General features: G+C 45.8%; 9 protein-coding genes across 9 annotated transcripts; 5 read left to right on the top strand and 4 right to left on the bottom strand.

The window, feature by feature from the left end:
- Positions 1–929: 929 nt before the first annotated feature.
- On the bottom strand, positions 930–2204 carry N7511_005707 (amidohydrolase family protein; the record flags this gene model as incomplete). The annotated part of the gene is made up of 1 exon (XM_057128084.1): positions 930–2204. The coding sequence occupies one exon, from the start codon at positions 2202–2204 to the stop codon at positions 930–932; it is 1275 nt and encodes a 424-aa protein (XP_056984601.1).
- Positions 2205–2961: 757 nt separating this feature from the next.
- On the bottom strand, positions 2962–4966 carry N7511_005708 (trichothecene efflux pump; the record flags this gene model as incomplete). The annotated part of the gene is made up of 5 exons (XM_057128085.1): positions 2962–3691; positions 3746–4158; positions 4213–4322; positions 4381–4681; positions 4748–4966. The coding sequence occupies 5 exons, from the start codon at positions 4964–4966 to the stop codon at positions 2962–2964; spliced, it is 1773 nt and encodes a 590-aa protein (XP_056984602.1).
- A 1265-nt stretch (positions 4967–6231) lies between these two features.
- On the top strand, positions 6232–7347 carry N7511_005709 (Porphobilinogen synthase; the record flags this gene model as incomplete). Its single annotated transcript, XM_057128086.1, has 2 exons — positions 6232–6393; positions 6451–7347. 2 exons carry the CDS (start codon positions 6232–6234, stop codon positions 7345–7347), a joined length of 1059 nt encoding a protein of 352 aa, XP_056984603.1.
- Positions 7348–7493: 146 nt separating this feature from the next.
- Positions 7494–8536, bottom strand: N7511_005710 (class I SAM-dependent methyltransferase; the record flags this gene model as incomplete). Its single annotated transcript, XM_057128087.1, has 4 exons — positions 7494–7921; positions 7992–8242; positions 8301–8411; positions 8481–8536. 4 exons carry the CDS (start codon positions 8534–8536, stop codon positions 7494–7496), a joined length of 846 nt encoding a protein of 281 aa, XP_056984604.1.
- A 1754-nt stretch (positions 8537–10290) lies between these two features.
- N7511_005711 (fungal specific transcription factor domain-containing protein) lies at positions 10291–11949 on the top strand (the record flags this gene model as incomplete). The annotated part of the gene is made up of 1 exon (XM_057128088.1): positions 10291–11949. One exon carries the CDS (start codon positions 10291–10293, stop codon positions 11947–11949), a length of 1659 nt encoding a protein of 552 aa, XP_056984605.1.
- A 266-nt stretch (positions 11950–12215) lies between these two features.
- Positions 12216–13481, top strand: N7511_005712 (uncharacterized protein; the record flags this gene model as incomplete). The annotated part of the gene is made up of 1 exon (XM_057128089.1): positions 12216–13481. One exon carries the CDS (start codon positions 12216–12218, stop codon positions 13479–13481), a length of 1266 nt encoding a protein of 421 aa, XP_056984606.1.
- A 511-nt stretch (positions 13482–13992) lies between these two features.
- N7511_005713 (uncharacterized protein) lies at positions 13993–15855 on the top strand (the record flags this gene model as incomplete). The annotated part of the gene is given in 7 exon segments (XM_057128090.1): positions 13993–14148; positions 14208–14236; positions 14287–14473; positions 14491–14928; positions 14982–15302; positions 15373–15507; positions 15595–15855. The coding sequence occupies 7 exon segments, from the start codon at positions 13993–13995 to the stop codon at positions 15853–15855; spliced, it is 1527 nt and encodes a 508-aa protein (XP_056984607.1).
- A 660-nt stretch (positions 15856–16515) lies between these two features.
- On the top strand, positions 16516–17622 carry N7511_005714 (uncharacterized protein; the record flags this gene model as incomplete). Its single annotated transcript, XM_057128091.1, has 1 exon — positions 16516–17622. The coding sequence occupies one exon, from the start codon at positions 16516–16518 to the stop codon at positions 17620–17622; it is 1107 nt and encodes a 368-aa protein (XP_056984608.1).
- A 642-nt stretch (positions 17623–18264) lies between these two features.
- On the bottom strand, positions 18265–19859 carry N7511_005715 (HAD-like protein; the record flags this gene model as incomplete). The annotated part of the gene is made up of 3 exons (XM_057128092.1): positions 18265–18765; positions 18826–18971; positions 19022–19859. 3 exons carry the CDS (start codon positions 19857–19859, stop codon positions 18265–18267), a joined length of 1485 nt encoding a protein of 494 aa, XP_056984609.1.
- Between the last annotated feature and the right edge of the window lie 824 nt (positions 19860–20683).

The following is a 20683-nucleotide window of genomic DNA, read 5'->3' on the forward strand; positions in this document are numbered from 1 at the left end:
TAAGGTCTCTTGTTGTTCGAGAGAGATATTATCGGGATTCATGTCAATGGGAAAAGCTCAGGGATTGTTACCACCCCGATGCCTCAAAAACAATGATCGAGATTACCTGGTATAGTCACCTCATAGAGCGTCAACTGGGGTTTGAACCCTTTTGCTGATTCTTCAAGGTATCAAGGGAACATCGAAGGATTTGTTGAAGGATCAAGGAAGATGTTTGAAGCTGGCTCCAATGCTATTCACAACATCACTCCAGTGGAGACATCTCTCAACAGATCTAAAGCGTTTTCTGTCTCCGTCGGAAGCATAGTAACTCGCTTTCAAAAGCAAGGCTCGGAATACGAGCTCATGTCGAACTGTCGCTTTCTGTCGAGAGTTGAAAAGATCGGTAGTGCAGGTCATTCATGGAGAATGCTGAGCATGGAAGTCATCTATATAAATGACAAAATATCCCCAGTATTCCCTGGCTTAGGATCTAATGGTCTCGATCTTGAGGATGAATGGACTTTTAGACGAAAGAGCTATAGATTCCTGGCTTATTGTTTGGCAGAAAAAGGGTATCAAGTGAAGGAGGATCTTCCAGGTGTCGATGATGAAAGTCTTGTGGCAAAGGTCCTCGATCGCAATATATTCTGGTTGGGAATGTGATACACTTTCTCAAATTCTCGATCAACAAGACTCACCGGCCGCATAACTGTGTGGCCTATTCGCAATGATTATAGCTGGCCCGCTTAGTGGAAAGAAGCCTAGGAATTGAGAACTCAGATTGAGATCTTAGGCCCTCTTTGTTTGCTTCGCCTGGATTAAGTCATTTCTTATCACCTAATGAATCTGTTTCACTTTCATGTACAACCCATAATCTTGTAGTATCCATCTTCTTGTCTCTTTCTTAACACATCAATGTTGCCTTTGGATCACAAAAGGCGAGCCCTTCAGTTTGGCTTTCCTTGGCCAATTGCACCCTGGTACTCAAGTCCACCAACCCAAACCCTCTTGATGTCCCTTGTACTGGATATATTTGTCAAAGGATTTCCCCCAATAAGCAATAAGTCTGCCCGAAACCCTGCCCTTATGTAACCCCGATCAGGAAGTGAGTGCAATTCAGCACTAAGTAAAGTTGCACCGCGCAAAACATCAACCGGCTTCAGACCTGCCTGGACCAAGTACTCAAGCTCAGCATGAAGTGAGCTTCCAAAGGGAACTCTGAGCAATACATTATCGGGGTCAACAAAGGAATCTGTTCCAACCAAAATCGGTACACCGGAGTTATACAAGATACTGGCGCTTTGTGCAGCATTTGCAAAGCTATAGCTCGCAGGGGCTCCTGGCAAACGAAGAATATATTGCACAACATTGAGGGTGGGAGTGACAAATTGCTTATTTCGGAGAATCTTTCGAGCCATGTCTGCTGTAATCACCGCATCTTGGGGGGTATGTTGAATACTATCAGTTAAAGAGTTGATAGCCTGATTGTATGCTGAGATCGTAGTTGCATGAGTAGTAGAGACATGGCCAGCGTTGTGGGTGCTTTGCACCAAAGCATTGAGGGTTTCCTGACTTGGTCCGCCTTCTTCGGCAACCATTTTAAGAAAGGCGGAATGATTTCCAAATACATTAGCAACAAATTGAGGAGCCTGCGCTGGTGATGAAATTGTATCCTCGATAGGAGTATCAAACAGCATCGCATGCGGACTGTTTGGGGCGATTGCTGCAAGGCCGGTGGTGATAAAGGACGTCAGTCCGGTTTGGTCCTTCAAGGCATTGCACAGATCATAGCTTAAGCATGCCATTCCAATTGCAGTTGTCACCCCATAGCTGATCAAGTTGGTCAGATCATCCAGGCTTCCGGGATGGCAATGGTTGTCAATGAGTCCTGGTAATAGATAGCCCCCATTTCCATCAATAATTTCTGCGCCAAAGACCGGCACCTGCTGTAATGGGACTATAGATTTGATATACTCGCCATCAATGATGACTGTGCTAGGCGCGGTGATTCTGGTGCCGTCAAAGACGTGAACGTTGGTCAAAGCCACAATTGTTCTAGGAGATGCCGGAATTTGACGCTCTTGAATGCGAGCGATTTCAAGATTCTCCGTTCTCCTTCGCAGACTCGCTCCGCCATGAGCGATACAAGCATCCGCTATAGAAGATAGAATAAGAATAGTGGCCAAGATGATACCGACAATGAAATTTGCGAAGTGCAACATGGTTGATGTATCAGCGGTGTCAAGCAAAGAAGAATAGCAGACCAGTTGCTTAATCAAAAAGTCATACTACTGAAATAGGTCCTTTCGGGAAGCTTTATGTCTTTTAAAACCTTGTAATCTCTCCCAGATGTAACGATAGATATTCAAAGCAGGAGTGCATAATGTGAAGCCCATGACAATGTGGTAACTAAACCTCGCGAAGTAATGACTACCCTACATAAGTTTCAAGGCCGTTATAGGTAATGAAGACAGAACACTTATGTGTTCGCGGGTCCTGTGAATATGGACAAGGTTTATCTTTTATCCCCACATTTACATTCATAGATGGTCCTTATTCCTTGGTTACCAGCAATTAAGCTTTCTTAACATTGTGGGGAAGCTGGGGTAATATTTCAACCCAATGAATAGTGCATATGCAGTGAAATTAGGACAATATTTGGGTGAGAACTGGATGAGATTTTAGTTCAAGGGCTCTTTAATATTTCATCCACATATCACGATTACGAGTCTCGATTTAAATAAATTTTAAGAAAAATGAAGAAAGTGCAGGCAGTGCAGGGATATAGCTGATTTGAAATTTTACTTTTCAATTCTACAGGCAATGAGACTAGATTTATTCAAGAAATTGGCGACTCTATAGTTCATTTATATTTTGCTCTCATTATGCTTCCAGTTTTGATCCTTTTCTGCTCTTTTAAATTGCTTAAATTTAAAGTGAAACGTTGACATATAATATCAATTTTTATCTTGCTAGATCCTATACATTTGTCGATCTGGGACGTTTTGCATGAAGATGCTCGACTGGGGCATCGACTCCATAATTCATAACGCTCTTCAAATCACCCAAGAAGATCGCAGCCAGGATAGCTACTACGCCAAATGGTGCTGCTATAATGAAGACGACTCTGATTCCGTCCGCATAAGCTTGCTTGAGAGCCATGACTCCTGCTTGCACAATGTGGGGGGTGACGCCAGCTACCCCTTGAAGTGCGGTAGTGTCTTCAGATGAAAGAGCTTTGATAAACTCGACAAGAGAAGATTTTGGAAGTCCAGCCTCAAGAGCGGCTTTGACCGTGTACGTCGGTATATATTTCTCCAGTCGACTATTCAGTGCCGCAGAAGCTATCGCCGTGAAAACCGCCGTGGCAACAGCTCTAGAGCAAGTAGTCGCCGCCGTGGCTGTGGCGATGAGATGATGCGGGACAGAAAGCTGGACGCCGGCGATGACCAGAATGAGAGGGGCTCCAAATCCGAGACCGGTCAGAGCAGCGAATGCAAGAGCATTGATATCGTCACCGGGCTGAATTGTTGCTAGTCCGACAATGCCACTTGTGAAAATGACAAATCCAGCAATCATGGGAAACCGAATAGTTCGAAACTTGACGCTTGCATATCCATATATTACAGTGCTCGAGGCCGAGGCAATCCAAAATGGCTGTTGGCGGGCAGCATCAAGAAAAGGATCTGTCTCGAATAGAGATGTTGTCCTGCAGTCATCTGTTAGTATATCTAGTCGCTGACTTTGAAACGCGTATACTCACAAGACTGGATAAAAGATGACAAAGGCGAACAAGAAAACTCCTTCAATGAAAATAAGACCAATGCAAATTGCAAAGGTACGACCACTGTGATTGGCACCCCTGAAAAGATCATGGTGAAGGATTCCAGTCGTCGTAAATCTCCACTCGTAAATACCAAAAGCAATCAACGTGAGAATGCCAATAATCAACGTCGCCAATACTGTCCCACTGACCCATGGGTAGAGACCGCCACCGAGATTAAGAGCGGTCAATAGCAGTGTAAGACCTGCTGTGAGTAGGAACATACCCAAAAGATCCAGTCGGGCGATCTTCTCGTGGAATGACAGATGATCAAAGCGAGTGTGTCGTTTAGGTGGTCTGTAACCAACAAAAAGGCAAACTGCTGTCATTCCCCAAAGTGCCATCTGAATCCACTGAAGATTCTGTCAGATCAGTAGTACTTTAGACAGGAGTAGGCTGCATCTCACATAGAAGTAACGCCAGCCAGTGTGCGGATTCTTCCTAGTCAACGATCCGATGATCAACGGCCCTGCGCAAGCGCCGAGAGCAGCCGCAATATTCATGAAAGCTTGAGCCACTGCACCATAGCCTATCAGCAATCTATAAAAACTAGTATTTTCTGATCGCCAACATACTTGGTCGCCACTTTCGTGGGATAATCTCACTAGGGATACAGTATGCCAAGGGCACTGTAGCGAACCCGAACCCGATCAAGACTTGGGCTGCAATCAAACGAAATATACTGTTTGAACCGGGTGCGATAGCACATCCGATGAATGATATAATAGCCGGACCAACAAGAAGCGCTTTGCGGGCTTGGAAAGTATCTGACGCGGAAGAAATTATCGGAGCGAGCACGGCTTGAACGAGCGATAGGGCATTCGGTACCCATGTACCGTTTGCTGTATTGTTGAGATCCTTTTCGATATAAGAAAGCTTGAAAGAAGCTATGTCAGTATCCCATGGCGGAAAAAACAAGTTCCAAGCAAGGATTTCGCATACACCTGATGGGGGTCCCAGTAGACCGAAGACTTGGACGAGGTTGAGAAGAAACATGGCAGCCAACGCAAAGTAAGTCTGCGCATGAAGCTCAGGCTCCTCGTCATTGTCGTACACAAAGTCTTCATTGGAAACGCTGTCAACTTTCTCGACATGCTTGAACTGTTCAAGTCCCTTCTCCTGGCACTCCTGGTTCAAGGGTTCAGAGGTGCTATGTTCCATCGTAGAAGACGTTATGATTCAATACAAGTATAAAAAAAGGAAACGAAAATGATGAGGTTGGCTTGAGATATAGATGATCTAAATTGTGCTTCTCCGCTTCGACCCCGTATCCCCGGATTTACACCGAGTCAGGATATAAGAATACGGGGCCCCGCGGAGTGTTCATAGTTCATCTTATCCCCGCAAATTACTTGCGGCAACTATATGGTTTCTATGAATGATACCCATGAGATTCTTTGAAGATATGCAGGCTTCTTTTCCAAGTTTTAACAGAGTGAAAGAAACCCAATTCGTGTCCCCCCTCCCTTTCAACTGGTTTATTATCGATCAACTGGCGAATACAGTCGCCGCCACAAATCTCAATGCCTTGCCTAGGACGACCAGAAGAATCATATGAGACTCTGTATATGTATAAGTTTGGGCTTTGCACTTCTTGAAGACGTAAGAGCTTAGATCTTGTTAATTGATCGGCCGTGATCCAAGCCATCCTATAGTCAGCTATGGGGATCATAGGCGCTTTAGTAGGGGTGGATGTAAAATATAATACCTGATCTGAAAACTTAATGAAAGAGACTTTGTACTTGTGAGGTCCTATCGTAGATTTGCCCGGCTTTGACTAGATGTTGGGGCTCGAGGGGAGTCATTAACGATATTTAGCAGCCAGTCAATACAATCATCACAACCAAGTTTTGCCCATTTCGACTGAGTCCGAGCCCTTACTCTAATGAGCTACGCTCAAAGTCACATCTCTAAGCTAAGCAGCTTCTTGACCAAGATCAAAGCAGCATACAGCATCTATAAGAAACTCTCTAATCAATGCATGGCCTCATTCTATTGGTTCCTGAAGCTGAACCCGGAAGCTGAAGCTGGGCTAAATTGCCGAGCTGCTACGCACGCATTCAGCCAGCCCTGTTCAACTGAAAACTCATCACCTCTCTCGAGCATTTAATGTACTCTGCTGTCTCTTATTGTAGCTACTTCAGCCTATCACCGAGATGAAGTGGTCGGAATTTAAGGACAAAACGTTCAAGTAGAAATGTCAGCTCTGCGTATGTAAGATACATGCATCACATTTTCACGCATTGCAGGTTTCACTTCATGCGTCTCGTAGGCTGAGTTCATGTAACAGAATGTTGTCTTTAGAATCAGCAGAAGATCTTGGCTCTGTTGTTCACTCTTTGGCTGAAATGCAGTGACCATTAAAGGAATATAAAGTGCTGGCCTACTGCGCACGTACAAAGCACACATAGCCTTCCAACTACATTATGACGGCTTCAGAGTCTTTACCTGCAGTTCAGATTGCCTCTCCCATCATTAGTAGGAACCAGTGGGCTCAGGATGGCACAGCTCAAATCTCTAGTCAGCTCAAGAGCGGCTATAACCATACGGTTTCTGCTATGTGGCAAGCAGAGCGGCAGATGCATAAAGTGAGAGCACTAAATATTATGAAGTCAAAGGTACTATATGCTAAAAAAAGTCTGCAGTCAATGTTCATTTACCCTATCTTCCTGTCTAGCGATCCAGATTTGGAAGAAAGCATTCCCGGACTCCCTGGCCAATACATACGGGGAATCAACAAACTTTTACCTTTTATTTCTATCTTAGTCTCAAAAGGTCTTCACTCGGTCATTCTTTTTGGCACATTGCTTAGTAGCCACACAAAGGACAATGCCGGCTCAATGGCAGACAGTATCCAAGGTCCTATCAGGCCCGCAATTCCACTCATACGCCAGGCCTTTCCCGAACTATATGTGATCGCAGATGTAAGCCTTTGCGAATACACAAACCATGGACATAGCTCGGTATTATTTGAAGACGGCACGGTCGACAATGAGGCAACCATCGCGCGCGTCTCCGATATGGCGCTATCCTTCGCCAGAGCTGGCGCCAACTGCGTCGCTCCCTCAGACATGAGCGACGGTCGCATACGCACAATCAAGCTCAGACTCCTCGAAGCCCGGCTTGAAGGGAAAGTTGCTATTATGTCATATTCTGCAAAATACGCCAGTTGCCTCTATGGCCCTTTCCGTGAGGCTGTCTCGTCAAATCTTGTCACAGATGAGCACAAGCGCTATCTCTTGCCTCCTCCGGCACGCAAACTAGCTCATAAGGCCATGATCCGTGATATGAATGAAGGCGCCGACATGGTTATTGTCAAACCGGGTTGGGCTGATATTATCAGTGATGCCAAAGGCATGGCTAATGTGCCAGTCGTGGCCATGCAGGTATCTGGTGAATTTGCCATGCTTCATGCAGCTGCTAGTGCTGGGGTTTTTGACTTGAAAACCATGGCTCTTGAAACGACCGAGGTGATAGTCCGCGCTGGTGCCGATGCCATCATTAGCTATTTTACTCCAGACTTCTTGGTGTGGTTGAGTTGACTTCAAGATTGCGTCAATTTAGGATGCATGAAGGATGGCTTTACTGAGACTCTATAATTGAAATATTTAGTTGCAGCTCTAGCAATGGCTCTAAATCTGATTGAGTTCATACTATTGTTACTATCGTTAGAAACCGGATATACTTCTTAGAGACGTGGGTGATATGGCTTCTGGGCGACAACCCTCATCAATGTCAGTGGCGGAGAATTTCCCTCAGCACAAAGACGCCGATGTTGTTCGATCAATTCATCGGCACGTTCTAATGCCGCCGCCTCATCAGCGACCTGGCCAGACCGCCACAAAAGATTTGCGTACAGAGTTGCAATTATTGCGGCCAGTCTGCTGTCTGTATCAAGGCGGAGCTCACTATTCGAATCGGAGCGATAATGTAGCCTTTCAACATTCCATAACTTTGCGGCGTTGCATTCTTCAAAAACCTTGGCTGATGCTGCAAAGCATTTACCCTCGGCTTTCAATGATAGATCGAAACACCGTCGGATCTCGCGGATGACAGAATTGTCTGATAGATAAGTTTCTTCGTCAATTTCCTCCCATTGAAGGTAACCACCGGGCTCTTTAGAAATAGGAAAACAATCGTTTAGCTTTGGACGCAGTAAAATCGAGTAATCCTCGGATATACATACTCAGGATGGCAGACAAATTCGAGATTGCAGTCATGTAATCGACCTCATCAATAGCAGCGACAAGCAGTCTCACATGGACCAGGTCATATCGGTTCCAATGTTCTTTAGGGAATGGCAATGTTATATCTTGAACAGAAAAATCGAGGTTCCCTCTATTTGCAGGAAATTGATCTGCCGCGATATCAAATCCGTGATAGTAACAATTGGTGTTTGTTTGTTCCAATACTGTTGAAACATCTTTCAGCCAGATGCTGTAATTTTACATTGAATCAGTCTTTGTACCTTGTAAGAAGTTAACGACAGACTTACCCAGTTCCAGTGCCCACATCTGCAACAGAAAATATACTTTCTTTGGGAATGGATGGATGGATCAGGGTGTTTCCGGTCACTTTGGATAGCAGGCGATGCTGGGCATCCAATCTAGATGGTTTATTAGCCAATTCAATAAGAAGTTTTGCAATCAGGCTAGATCTATCAGTTCGGAATTACCGTTCTGATTCCTTCCTGTCTCTGCCAAAAACATATTTATCCTGGATAACAGTCATAATGATTTCTGCGGACTTGTGCTACTGACTGGCGGGATCAAAAATAAAGTTGACGAAGAATATATATGATGAGAAAATATTTGATTTCTCAACGCTACAAATTTGCCACTGGCACTCTAAAAACCCCCGGGAGAATTTATTCTTCTTCGGCATCTCGGCACGAGGTATGTACGACGCTGAACTCGCTGCATCACAGTTCATCCAGATCTCTCTGATCTCGAACTAGCAACCAATTATATGACATGGATGTTAACAAGAGAACTATCAAGGGTCAAAGCACGATAACCGATGAAACATAAAAGAAGCGATGTATTCTAAGTGGCTCTGGGCCGTGGCTGGCTTAGCTGAAAGTTACCAAACCCCGATATTCTTCAAGCCAGCACAAAGCTGCAGGATTACCTGCAGCATACGTAACAAAGGCTAATTTCCCCGCTCTGTTTGTGACACGTCTGCGGATGATACCTGCAAAGGCAGGGTGATGATGATTTTCTCCGTTTCTTGTTTATGCAGCTCGGTGTACTCCGTAGGACTTGTAATGACTATGCCTGCTTTGCACCATAGAGCAACTTTATACCCCCACTATGATATGAATGAGTTTGCAGCAATAGACAGAAGAGTCTCAATGTGCCGAGTGAGAAAATGACAGGCCTCACTCCTACATACCTATTCCTGGCATGCAAAATGTATTTCCATTCTAAAATGTTTACCCCCGGCCTTGTGTGTTCTAAAGGAGACAGGTAAACAAGAACACACTACTTCGACGACCCCGTAGAAATTTGCTAGTGCCTGTTCTGGGTTCAAGAGGGCCACACTGTCTGTTGAAACAATGACAATGGATCATAAGTTATTGCGCTGAGCCTGCAACGGAGTAATTGAAATGTAAACTAAACTAAGTCGATGGAGATTTAGTTAGTTGGCTTTGCGCCTCACGAGCGCTAAAGTGCTTGAACTGTAAAACTATATCTGTCAATTCTTACCCTTGCCCCCTGACTCCACAATTCAACTTGAACCATTTGGTCAGTTCCGTCCTGTTAATGTTCATTTCAAACCTCGTTATATCCAACATGAATCTCTCATCCATCCATGAGTTCTGATCGTAGATGTTTGGTTTTAGGCACGTGACCTTTGACCTCATGGCCGTACTGCCATAGAGCGGCCGTTCGAGTACTGCCGCTCGGCTCAACGTGACGCGTCAAGTCTCACCATCGCTCTACTGGGAACCGCCTTGAAGAATACCTGATGTGAAATGAATTAAAATTGATTCACATACGAGAGTTTTGCGGGCTCTTTGATCGACAAGAGCTGAAATGGCTACGAACGGGCAAAAGCGTAGTGAACCAGTCCTCATTGCTCCGGCACCGAGCACGAATGGGGGACTTGATAGACGTGACAATCCACGCACAATTGAATCTCCTATGTCTAACACTTGCCAGACATGTGCCAGGAGAAAAGTCAAATGTGATAAATTGGCCCCGATCTGCTCACGATGCCGTAAGGGCGACTTCGAGTGTATCTACCAAGTTCCTTAGCCAAGGTCTCGGAAACGAAAACCGGCTGACAATGCAAACGACGATGTTCTTGAAAGACTGGCCCGGTATGAACGCATCTTACAGCAAAATGGACTATTAGGTACTGAGACACCGACCTTCGAAGAGGTGGCACCTCGAGATTCGGGATTGAATCTTAGTTCTGAGGCGCAAAAAACCGGTAAACTTTTGAGTGTCCAAGGAGGATCCAGATATATCGACAGCCATATGTGGTACAATGTCGGTGAGGATGAAATTCAACATATGTCCGATGATGACGATGGGGATGATATGCCTCTCGGCGATACCCATATCGCGCAAGGTGTCCCATTGGATCCATTGACGGGTGTGCTCATGGGCGTTCCGCAAAGCCTTCTGAGATATCATCCGATCCACACAGATGCCATGTTCCTATGGAAGAAGCACTTGGAAAACGTGGAGCCTCTGTGCAAAATCCTACACATTCCATCAACTGGCAAAATGATCGATCTCGTTTCCCGTAATCCTGAAACAGCGTCCAAAATTGATGATTGTCTGTTGTTTGTGATTTACCACGCTGCAGTGTTTTCAATGTCAGATAAAGAATGTAACGACCAACTCAGAGAGACGCGGTCTACCTTGATTCAACGATTCCACTTTGCCGCACAGCAAGCTCTCGTGAATGCGTCATTTCTTCAAACAACAGAATTCTCTGTGTTACAAGCCCTTTGTCTCTTTCTTCTCTCCAGTCGTCATATCTATGATCCGCATACATACTGGATACTGACCGGAACCGCGGCCCGTATAGGTCAACGCATAGGTCTCCATCGGGATGGAGAAAAGCTGGGCCTACCACCCTTCGATGTGGAGATGAGACGACGGCTATTTTATCAGATTGTCCCACTGGATGGCAGGGCGAGCCAATTTGCCGGTATTAATTTTGTCAGTCTGCCTGAATCCTGGGATACTCAGCCACCGTCGAACATCAATGACGAGCAAATCTGGCCGGGAATGACCGAGACGCCTGTCGAGCAAAGAGGCGCAACGGATATGATCTTTTGTTTGTCGCGAGCGTACATTGGAAAAACCCTAGCAAGGTCGGGAAATCCAATCAACAGCACAGCCGCTTGGAATTTAACAGATCATCACGAAGCGGAGAAAGTAATAAGTGCTGTGGAAAACGAAGTCGAGGGAAAGTTTATTCGTTATTGCGACATCGTCAATCCGCTGCACCATCTCACTATCTGTCTTGTTCGGTCGTGTATGACAACTATGCGCCTCAAAATTGGCCTCCCCAAAGTGAGAAATCAGACTGCCACCGACGCGGAGTGGAAGGAGCTGTTCTGCTTTGCTCAAAAGACCTTAGATATTGATGCGGCAATTCATGTCTGCAGAGGCACCAGCAGGTATCGGTGGCACATCAAACCATACTTTTCGTGGGAGACTCGGGACTCCCTCATTTTTATCTTGACTACATTGTTCAAAAGACACAATATTCTCTCTGCTGGCGAAATTGACGCGGCCTGGGCAACTGTGGCACAACATTTTCAAACCCACGATGAGCTTTTCGACAGCAAGCAAGCGCTGTATGTGGCGCTTCGGCGTCTCGCTCTGAAGGCTTGGGATTCTTACCGTCTAATCAGCGTTACCCCGGAGCCAGACTTTGTTCGTCTGTTACGAAGTGCCAGAGAAGAAAGGGAAAAGAGACAACATAAAGGGGACAAGTCGAAATATTCTACTGATGCGACATCATCAACTGGCCCTTTCGCTGCGGATGATACGAATGCCTCACTTGACAGTCTCTCGCATAGTCTTGATCTCGAAATAGGCCCCAGTTCCGGGCTCAACGTAGACGACTGGGTGTTTTGGGATCAATTAATGCAGGACCACCAAGCACCAGGCAGTTAGCAATGACCGCATTTTTTGGAAAAAAACAAACTATAGCCGATGACAACTCTGATTGGTTCTTTGCTCGGGCGCTTGACGCCCGAGCAGGAACCCGAGCAGCTTCTCTCGGCCAATCAGCAACTGCGATATCTCGGGACTATCGTTTTTCTAATGCGAAAGTGAATCGCACTCGATGGCTATATAAAGTAAACCAGTTTGCTATTCATTGTGATGGCAAAATCAAGGCCAGCTGCGAAACTGTTTCACCACCTCATCGACCATCCACAATGTCCAATTTGAGGGTTTTAATCGTGGGCGCATCTATTGCTGGGCCAACAGCTGCATACTGGTTTGCCAAAACGGGGGCAAAAGTCACAGTCATAGAAAGATTTCCGCAAATGCGAATCGGCGGACAAAACGTTGACATTCGGACAGCTGGTGTCTCAGTAATGAGAAAAATGCCCGGGATGGAGGAAGCCGTGCGAGCCAACATCGTGCCTATTGAAGGCATCAGCCTGGTGCGTGAGAACGGCCAGCCTTACGGAACCATGACTGCTACCGGAGACCCTGATCAACAGTCGCTTGTGTCGGAGTATGAGATTCTGCGCGGTGATCTGGCAAGCATTCTCTACGACTTGACCAAGAACCACGAGAATGTCAATTACGTCTTCGGCGAGCAAATTGCCTCTATGCAACAAGATGAAAACAACGACGAATCTGTGACGGTTGAGTTCATGAATGGAACTCCCTCCTCGCGGTATGATCTCGTCGTCGCTTGTGACGGGGCCACGTCCCGAACTCGAGCGATTGGACTAGGGTGTAGCGTGCGAGATTATATTCAACCGGTGAATGCTTGGACAGCGTTCTTCTCCATGAAAAAGGACCTTCTTGACGGGCGCCAGATAGGCGAGGGATACAGCACCATTGGTGGCCGCACCATCTTCATTGGACCCGATGCGACTGGTGGCAATCGCGTCGCGCTGATGGGAATCCGCCCTCACAACGATCAAGACTCCATCCGCCACTTTCGCAAAGCAAGCAAGCTTGGAAACGAGGAACTGAAGGGATTCCTTGCTGAACACTACAAAGGTGCCGGCTGGAAAAGCGACGAGGTCATCCAGGGTATGATGGAAGCAGACGACTTCTATGGTAGTGAAATGGTCCAAGTGAAGATACCAACTTTATACAAAGGACGATTTGCATTAGTAGGCGATGCAGGCTACGCAACTGGCCCCACAGGCACGGGTACTAGTCTAGCGATGGCTGGCGCCTACATATTGGCCGGCGAGATCGGAAAGCATCGCGGTGAAGTCGCTGCCGGGTTAAAGGGGTATGAAGAACAGATGCGTCCTCTGATCAACGAGATGCAGCGGATTCCACCCCTTATCCCGATGATTATTGGCCCTCAGACAGCCTGGGGGATCTGGTTGCGAAATGCCATCTTCGCGTTTATTTGTTGGAGCAGAATTCCGTCGCTCTTTCAGAGGTTTTTTGGGGGCGCTTCTGCACACTCGGATGATTATAAAGTGCCAGAATACCAATGGGCAGCTTAATTACAAGTTTCTGGTCACATAGAGGCATCATGCAGCCCAGAAATAGCATCCCCACTCTTTTCCAACACCTACCCGTCCTTATTTGCGGCTCAGGCGCGTCCAGTAACCCGGCTGTATCGCCCTGGTGCGTTCACAGCGAAAATTCGCTTTATCGTCGCGCGACCGGCGTTAGGAAATGTAGGTACACTGTGCTGTATGTTATTGTAGCCTGGGTGCTGGGTGAAGCTGGGTGAACATCACCCGCGCGACTACAGTACGAACTGGCTCTCTTCAGCTGATAGGCCATGGATCGAGAATAGTAATATTGGTTGCAGGAAGTGATTTGACTAGCCAATTGAAATCTTTGTGGGTTCGTGCAATGCCTTCTCACTTTGCCAATTAGGGGAAAGACCGTATGCAGGCGTGCCGCCTCGGAACGCACTGTTGGGGGCTGAATGAGGGGTGTGTTTGTGCTTTATAGCCCCTGATTTTCTTTGTGAAAATTTGAAAATCATATCTAGTTGTCTCGACAATGACGGCTAATAGCTCTGCAACCATCAATTACTGGCAGTGGAAGGAGCCTGGGGGCAATAATTCGCTCCCCGGTAGCACCCAATCATCGCTACCGGGAGATGAAAACCTACCGGTGCCTCAACGCTTAAATCGGACCGATCTCTTACAATATGATGTTAGTCGAACTTAGTAGTGCCAACTCATTCCGGCCAAATACTGACAGCTTGAACACAGTTCTTTGGGAAGCCAGGTATTCATGTAATGTGAGGCCTTTCTTTCTGCTGAACTCCCACAGTTACTAATATGCTGTCAGTTTTATGCCAAAAGTCGACGAAGAAATTTTGAAATTGCCAGGCAGTACTGAATTGTGCAGGCAATTATCTGAGAAGTTCTTTCTTCCTGGGTTCTTTTTTGAAAGACTTGGATGGAACGCAAATGGCATGTTTGGGAGTACTGAGGATATTTCACAAAATGATTCAGATGCCAGCTATGGTGAGATAGTCAGTCGAATTTGCAGCATTTTGCTAATACAAAGCCCTATGAAGGAACTGTTTCGCGTTTTCTTTCTAAAAAGATCAAAGAAAAGCACTCTGGGCTAATGCCAAACCTAAAAGATTCACACCAAGCAAATTCCGAGTCAATATTTGCCCCAGAATACGACTATGACTGGCACTATATGGCCTTCTGTACCTTGTGGAGGGCATCATCTGTGGCTCCTACTGAAGGCAGCGGCCAGCTAAGAGCAGATCAATCGACTGACCAGACTAATGTGCTTCTTTGTTTCGATCTCGATGATGATAGCACCCTCCGACTTAGGCGTCTTTTGCACAAAGCCGATCTCAGAAACTGGAAGAACGAACCATTCCTCATGCTCGAGTTTGCACTCAGCATTGTGGTAGACCAGTTCGAAGAAGATCTCTGGAGCTTTCAAAAGCCAGTGCGAGATATTGAAAAGGTATGGCTTCTTTCCAGGTCTATTTAAGCAATTTATATCTAAAAGAATCTCAGACTCGTAGCGGAAAGCTGTTTCAGGAGAAAGATACCGGCTCATCGGACGACAATGACTCTTTCAAATTCTTGGTCGAGCGATATACTCAACTACACGAATTGTCGCGACATGTGATCCATATATCCGAAACGATGGACGCAGCTTCCAACAGTCTTAGTGCGATAGTGCGAGACCACAATATGTGGACTCAGTCTGGCATCCGTTCTTCTGCAGTCACGAGGCGTCTTTCTAAAGCACTACTACTGCATCAGAACATGATCTCTAATTTGAACTTCCGCGCCAAGGCATTCGTTAGCCGCATGGATAATGAGATTAAGTGTGTAAGTGCCTCCTGCCCTAATGGGCATCTTCGCTCCCCGGTTGTTCACGGTGGCTTAACCGGCTCAATAGGCGTCAAACTTTGTGGCAGTTGCCGATAGTGAAATATCGAAGGGAATTCTCCAGCAAACCCGGAATGAGGGAAAGGACCTGTCAGACACTGTGGCCCTCCTAACGCTTCTCTTCCTCCCGGGAACTTTCATCTCGGTAAGGCCATCTGAACGATTTGATTTTTGAACTTGTCCTTTTTTGAGTCTGTCTTTGAGTTTGAGTAACCGCTGATAATCATCGCAGGGAATATTCGGAATGAATTTCTTCACTCTCGAAGGCGACAACAACCAACCACTACAATGGAGGGCACATGCGAAGATCTGGATCTTCTTCGCTTGCACAATTCCCATTACAATATTGGGCTTTGTCGCTTTTATGCTTGGGCTCAATTTCCTTGATTATATTCGGAATATCCAGAATTACGTGCGTGATCAGTACCGCCGAAGGAAAGTGTTAGATCCCGAAACCGGTTCTAGGAAGTCTAGGTCGTCAAAACGGCCATGAAGGATCTAAAGAATTTTCGGAATCGCACACCTTGCCAATATGTGCTCGGTGCACTAGATCGATTCTTGAAGCTGATTTCTCTCCTTGACACTTTCGATGTCAGACTAATTCAAATATGGAACTGTGAGCGGTCGCATGTACAGATTGCAAATATTTTCGACAATATTGATGGACCTTCAGCGAACAAATTTGACATGGCATCAGAAACCTCAAGGGCGGCAGCGAGGGTGTTTGCCTCTCATTCGGTATGCATAGTATAGGTCTATACGAAGAAGAACTCGCAGGAAAGCTCTGTGGATAATGACATCCAGTCGGTGGTAATAATTATACAAACACGACCTCATCGGAAATTAGAGGTGGAGAGAATATACTGCCTGGCCATGAGGCTGTGCAACGTTGAATTTAGAAAATTGAGGCTGTCTTGACATAGAAAGAAGCAAAAATGACCAAAAATGAGGCAATTACGCCAAGTTAGAGCTAAAAGCAAGATAATCACCTATTGAAGAATATAGAACAGAGTCAACAAACTGCCCAAAAAGGTAAGATTAGTTGACTGAAGATATCAACGAACAAAAGGTCGGGATAAATTTAATCCGACCGACAACATCGCCTTGTCCAACTCAGGATCTCATGATTCTCAACTGGAAGCAACGCATGACAATGTTAAGAATAGACCATGACTCTCTTCAAGCCAACAAAAACTTGATGCACGAGACACTCCGAGCATACATTCATGATAAAATCCATCCGTTGATCAAGACCCGTGTGTGGCCCCGCATTGTGGTTTGTGGCCATTATGCCCGAAACGGTGCGAATGTACATATTTCGCCGAAGGAAAAACGGGGGAAACGGTTCAACTGGCATCGGCCAACAGCAATTATCATCGACGACTCGACCCTAGAAATCAGGTGTTTTCCAGGACGAGACTACGTGCTGCATTACGCCCTCCTTATCGCATATTATCTCAACCTGAATTCGATCAAAGCGCCTGCATCAGTAGTAGAATACCGTCTACCCTCTCCGGAAGATTGTCTGGATCTTCTTTCGCAATCAAATTTGAAGTTAATGGGCCCTGTTGATACTGTCATCCTAGGCTACGTGGACCGCCTGGCCACTAATGATGATTACCCATGGGAGACAGGCACAGACAAGCCGAGTCAATTGTTTGCGTGGAAGCGCTTCCTTCGAGCAGACGGAAGTTCTGTCGCCTTTGTGGGAAGCATGATGAGTCTTTGGGGGGACATTATTGGCAATGCTGTTCGCACCATGCAAGCCCACAGCAACATTTCCAGCGTTCTGTATATAGGCAAGGCTGGATCATTACGAACACAAGATATCCCTAATGAGGTTCTCGTTACTGGTGAAACAAGTCGCTTATATAACGAAATTCTCCACTGGAAAAGCCCACTCACGACAACATTATCGACACAAAATATTGCACACCTTTGCCGGGGGACTCATATTACCGTCTCGAGTCCCCTTGTTGAGACTGAGCATTGGCTAGCCGAAAACAGGCATGATGCTGATTGGGTGGACTGTGAGGTCGGATATTTGGCACTGGCCTGCCAGGAGCAAAATACCCGATTTGGGTATCTTCACTTCATCTCCGATAATGTGGCACAAAGATGTCTGTACAATCTTTCAACTGAGCGCCAAGAAGCTGTGATCAGTGCACGAAAGAACATTTGGAATGATTTCCGACGGATCCTGGCCCTCCATCTAGACATAAAGGATCTTGAACGGGGTACACGAGGGGCCATTTTGTAAATTACAAGGTTTTTCTGATCGTGCGTAGCGCGATCAGACTCCCTCTTTAGTACAATTATAACTAACTCCTCATCTTCTTAGTTAGAACTTGAACTATGTAGAGGGAAATAGTAAGGAGCTTAGTCAAAATTCTATGTAAGTCGATAAACCATTTTAGTTACCCTAATACCTGATTTATGGGCGACGGAATCTATCTGTTGCAAAAGAGTCGAAATAATAACATATTTCAGTACTACTGCTTAAAATAAACGAAGCAACAACCTTTTCTCAGCGCGGAGATTCTAGCCATATGGCCATTTGCAAAGTAGATGCAAACGGAGTGGGAATGAGACGAGGCCTGTTGATGTGATGCAGGATTTGAGAGGGGGAGATAGGAAGACATGGAAGTGGGATGTTGGAAAGGTAGATAGTACATCTGCGAGCGCTCTTTGTACCGGTCTAGTGCATAAACTTAGCCACGTAGCGGGTCATTGACTAATTAGTTGTAGTCGGTCTGTACAATTTTATAGAGATGATAATTGATATCAAATGAAGAGTAGATGAGAGAAAGAAAATATTCCAGTACCTTTTGGTTGTTCATTGGAACCTCATGGCAAAAGGGCTTCATTTTGATAAAGAAGACGAAATTCAATTACTATGATATTAAGGAGCCCAACATTCGAGAGCTTTCAAAGCAAAGGCTGTGCTCGCTCCTCTGTTTCCAACCTCAAGATTCTTGCCCGGAAAATAGTACAAACAAGAAGCTTCCCAACCGCCATCTTCCTGTTGCATATCCAGCAGCTTCTGGCGATCCGGATAATTCTCAATCTCCAGATGCTTACAAGCAAGAACTCGCATTCCAAGACAGAAGGCATCTCCAGGACTGCCGATCCTCTCGGCCACACGTGTGCGCAGAATACTTTGGATTCTTTCTTGGAGGGTAGCGTCGGTGGACTCGCGAAGAAGGCGCACCATATAGTAGAGGAACCACTCAGCATTGGCATAGTAGCGTGTCCCCTTGATGTATGCCCTGTTTAACAGGATATTAACCATCCACTCCAAGGTGGTAGGCAATTCGTGACTGCGTCCGTATTTGTGAAATACGGTCAAAACATTGAGGGTTATTACCGCGTCAGCTCGCGGTCTTGATTTATCAAAGTAAGTCTATATAGTAAGTCAGCTCTGTTGCCAATTCACTGAATTCAGAGATATTGAGCAACTTACTTGAATGCTGCCATCGTCGTCAATATGATCAAGCATATCGTCCAGTATAGAGTGGGCTGTTGCATCTTCAGGAGGAAAAGCTAGCATTCCAAGTGATGTGGTGTCCAAGTCCTGAGGATAGTCCTCGGTTGTGTATTTTGGTTTTCCTAGATCCTGGTCAGATAGAAGTCTCGACGAAGTTCTTCAGAGAACTGACCACTGAAAAAGTTCCAAAGTCGAGACGGCACTTCCACGTTGACCAAGCTTCTGTTTATCAAAGTTAGCGAGGGATCAGAGGGATTGTAAAGGTAGACGTGCTTGTCATTTAAGACCTCCCTCATTAACAGAGGGGCATAATTCTCATCAATAGGTTCACCGTACTGGGTGGTTGTAGGGAATTTTCCCTGCTGTCGTTGCAAAAAGGCAAGCCCTCGCTGTATAGGGTCCCCGATGAAGTTGGCGAGCGATCGGGAGATATCAGATATCTCAAACGTCCCTTTCATACCAAAGCTAAGAGCCGCGAGCACGTTTTCAGGGCGATCATCGACGAAGAAGGTTTCATGCGGAATCGACCTCGTAACTCGGAGGACATGGCGATAGAAGCCCAAGTTGGGCTTCCGGACACCAAGTGCAGATGAGGTGAAGACACCGTCAAAGATAGACCAGAAATCTTCACTCCATCGGCCTCGGAGGGCTGTATAGTCCTCGCAAGAGATGTTTGTTACGAGAAAGATGCGTGTTCCTGGCTGTTTGGCTTCTGCAAATACCGCAGCCACTTTCTCATCGTAAGTGATAGTTTGACGGAGATCACTCATCAACGCCGCCAATTCACTCGTTTCGAAGCAATATTCGCTAGCTAGTCGTGAAAAACAATCTGTTTCGCTAAGCTTCCCACATTCGTATTCCATCCAGGTTGACGATAACATGAGTCTTCGCAGAGGAATGGTAGAGTTCCCAGTCGCAAGCGTCCGGTCCGTGGGTGGATGCACAAAGACGCCCCCAAGGTCAACCAAAATGGTCTTTCCTTTGGGACTGGCCATGATAGTCAGCGTCATGTCAATAGAGAAGGACAAGGAGCTCGTGGGGATCTATTGGACTTGATTGGTTGAGAGGCGAGGTAGGTATCGAAGATTTCGGTAAGTACTATGGAGAGTGTGAAAGAAAAAGGACCAAAGGCATTTATACCATTGACTGAATTAAATTAGCTTTTTGAAATTAAATACAAACACGAAATAATCGGCGGTAGATCCCGATGATGTCCTAAAGTCGACCTAGTGATGAAAGGGGTTGAAATTGATATGCAAACAGTGGGACAAGTGGCGCTCGATCTTGGATAGACTTTAAATCGGAATAATAAATGGATCTGAGATGGACCAATCATTCAGGCTGACGATCCCCAATTCATAAAAAGATTCGGCACAAATGCCAATTTTGAGACCGATAGCCCTGAAGTGGATAGCGCAAGGCAGCGAGTGGGACTGAAGAAATCTCATAAAACCGGTTTGGTACGATAAACTTGGCGGGACCATTATTTTCATGTCGCAGTGTACACAAAATGGGCTGATGCAACTATGGTTGGTCACACTATGGCCATTGCTATACTTACTTCGATGGGCTTGGTTTAAGAGATTTACCACTATCTACCGGCACAAAAAACTCCGAGAAAATGATTAGTGGCAGCTAAACTCATTTTATCAGGACGCTGCGTATTGAAGTGGCATATTTACCCTCAGGCGCATTACCTGGGTTCTTTCTTGTGGTCTATATAGTATGTTCCTCGTGCAAAAACATATGCCCATAGACAGCTGCATAGCTATCTATAAGGTGACTCTCTGGTTTTGATGAAGCTTTGAAACCAATTCTCCCAAGACCAGCAACT

Source organism: Penicillium nucicola (genome assembly GCF_028828085.1).
Source record: "Penicillium nucicola strain IBT 29836 chromosome Unknown utg000005l, whole genome shotgun sequence".
NCBI classification, from domain to species: Eukaryota; Fungi; Ascomycota; class Eurotiomycetes; order Eurotiales; family Aspergillaceae; genus Penicillium; species Penicillium nucicola.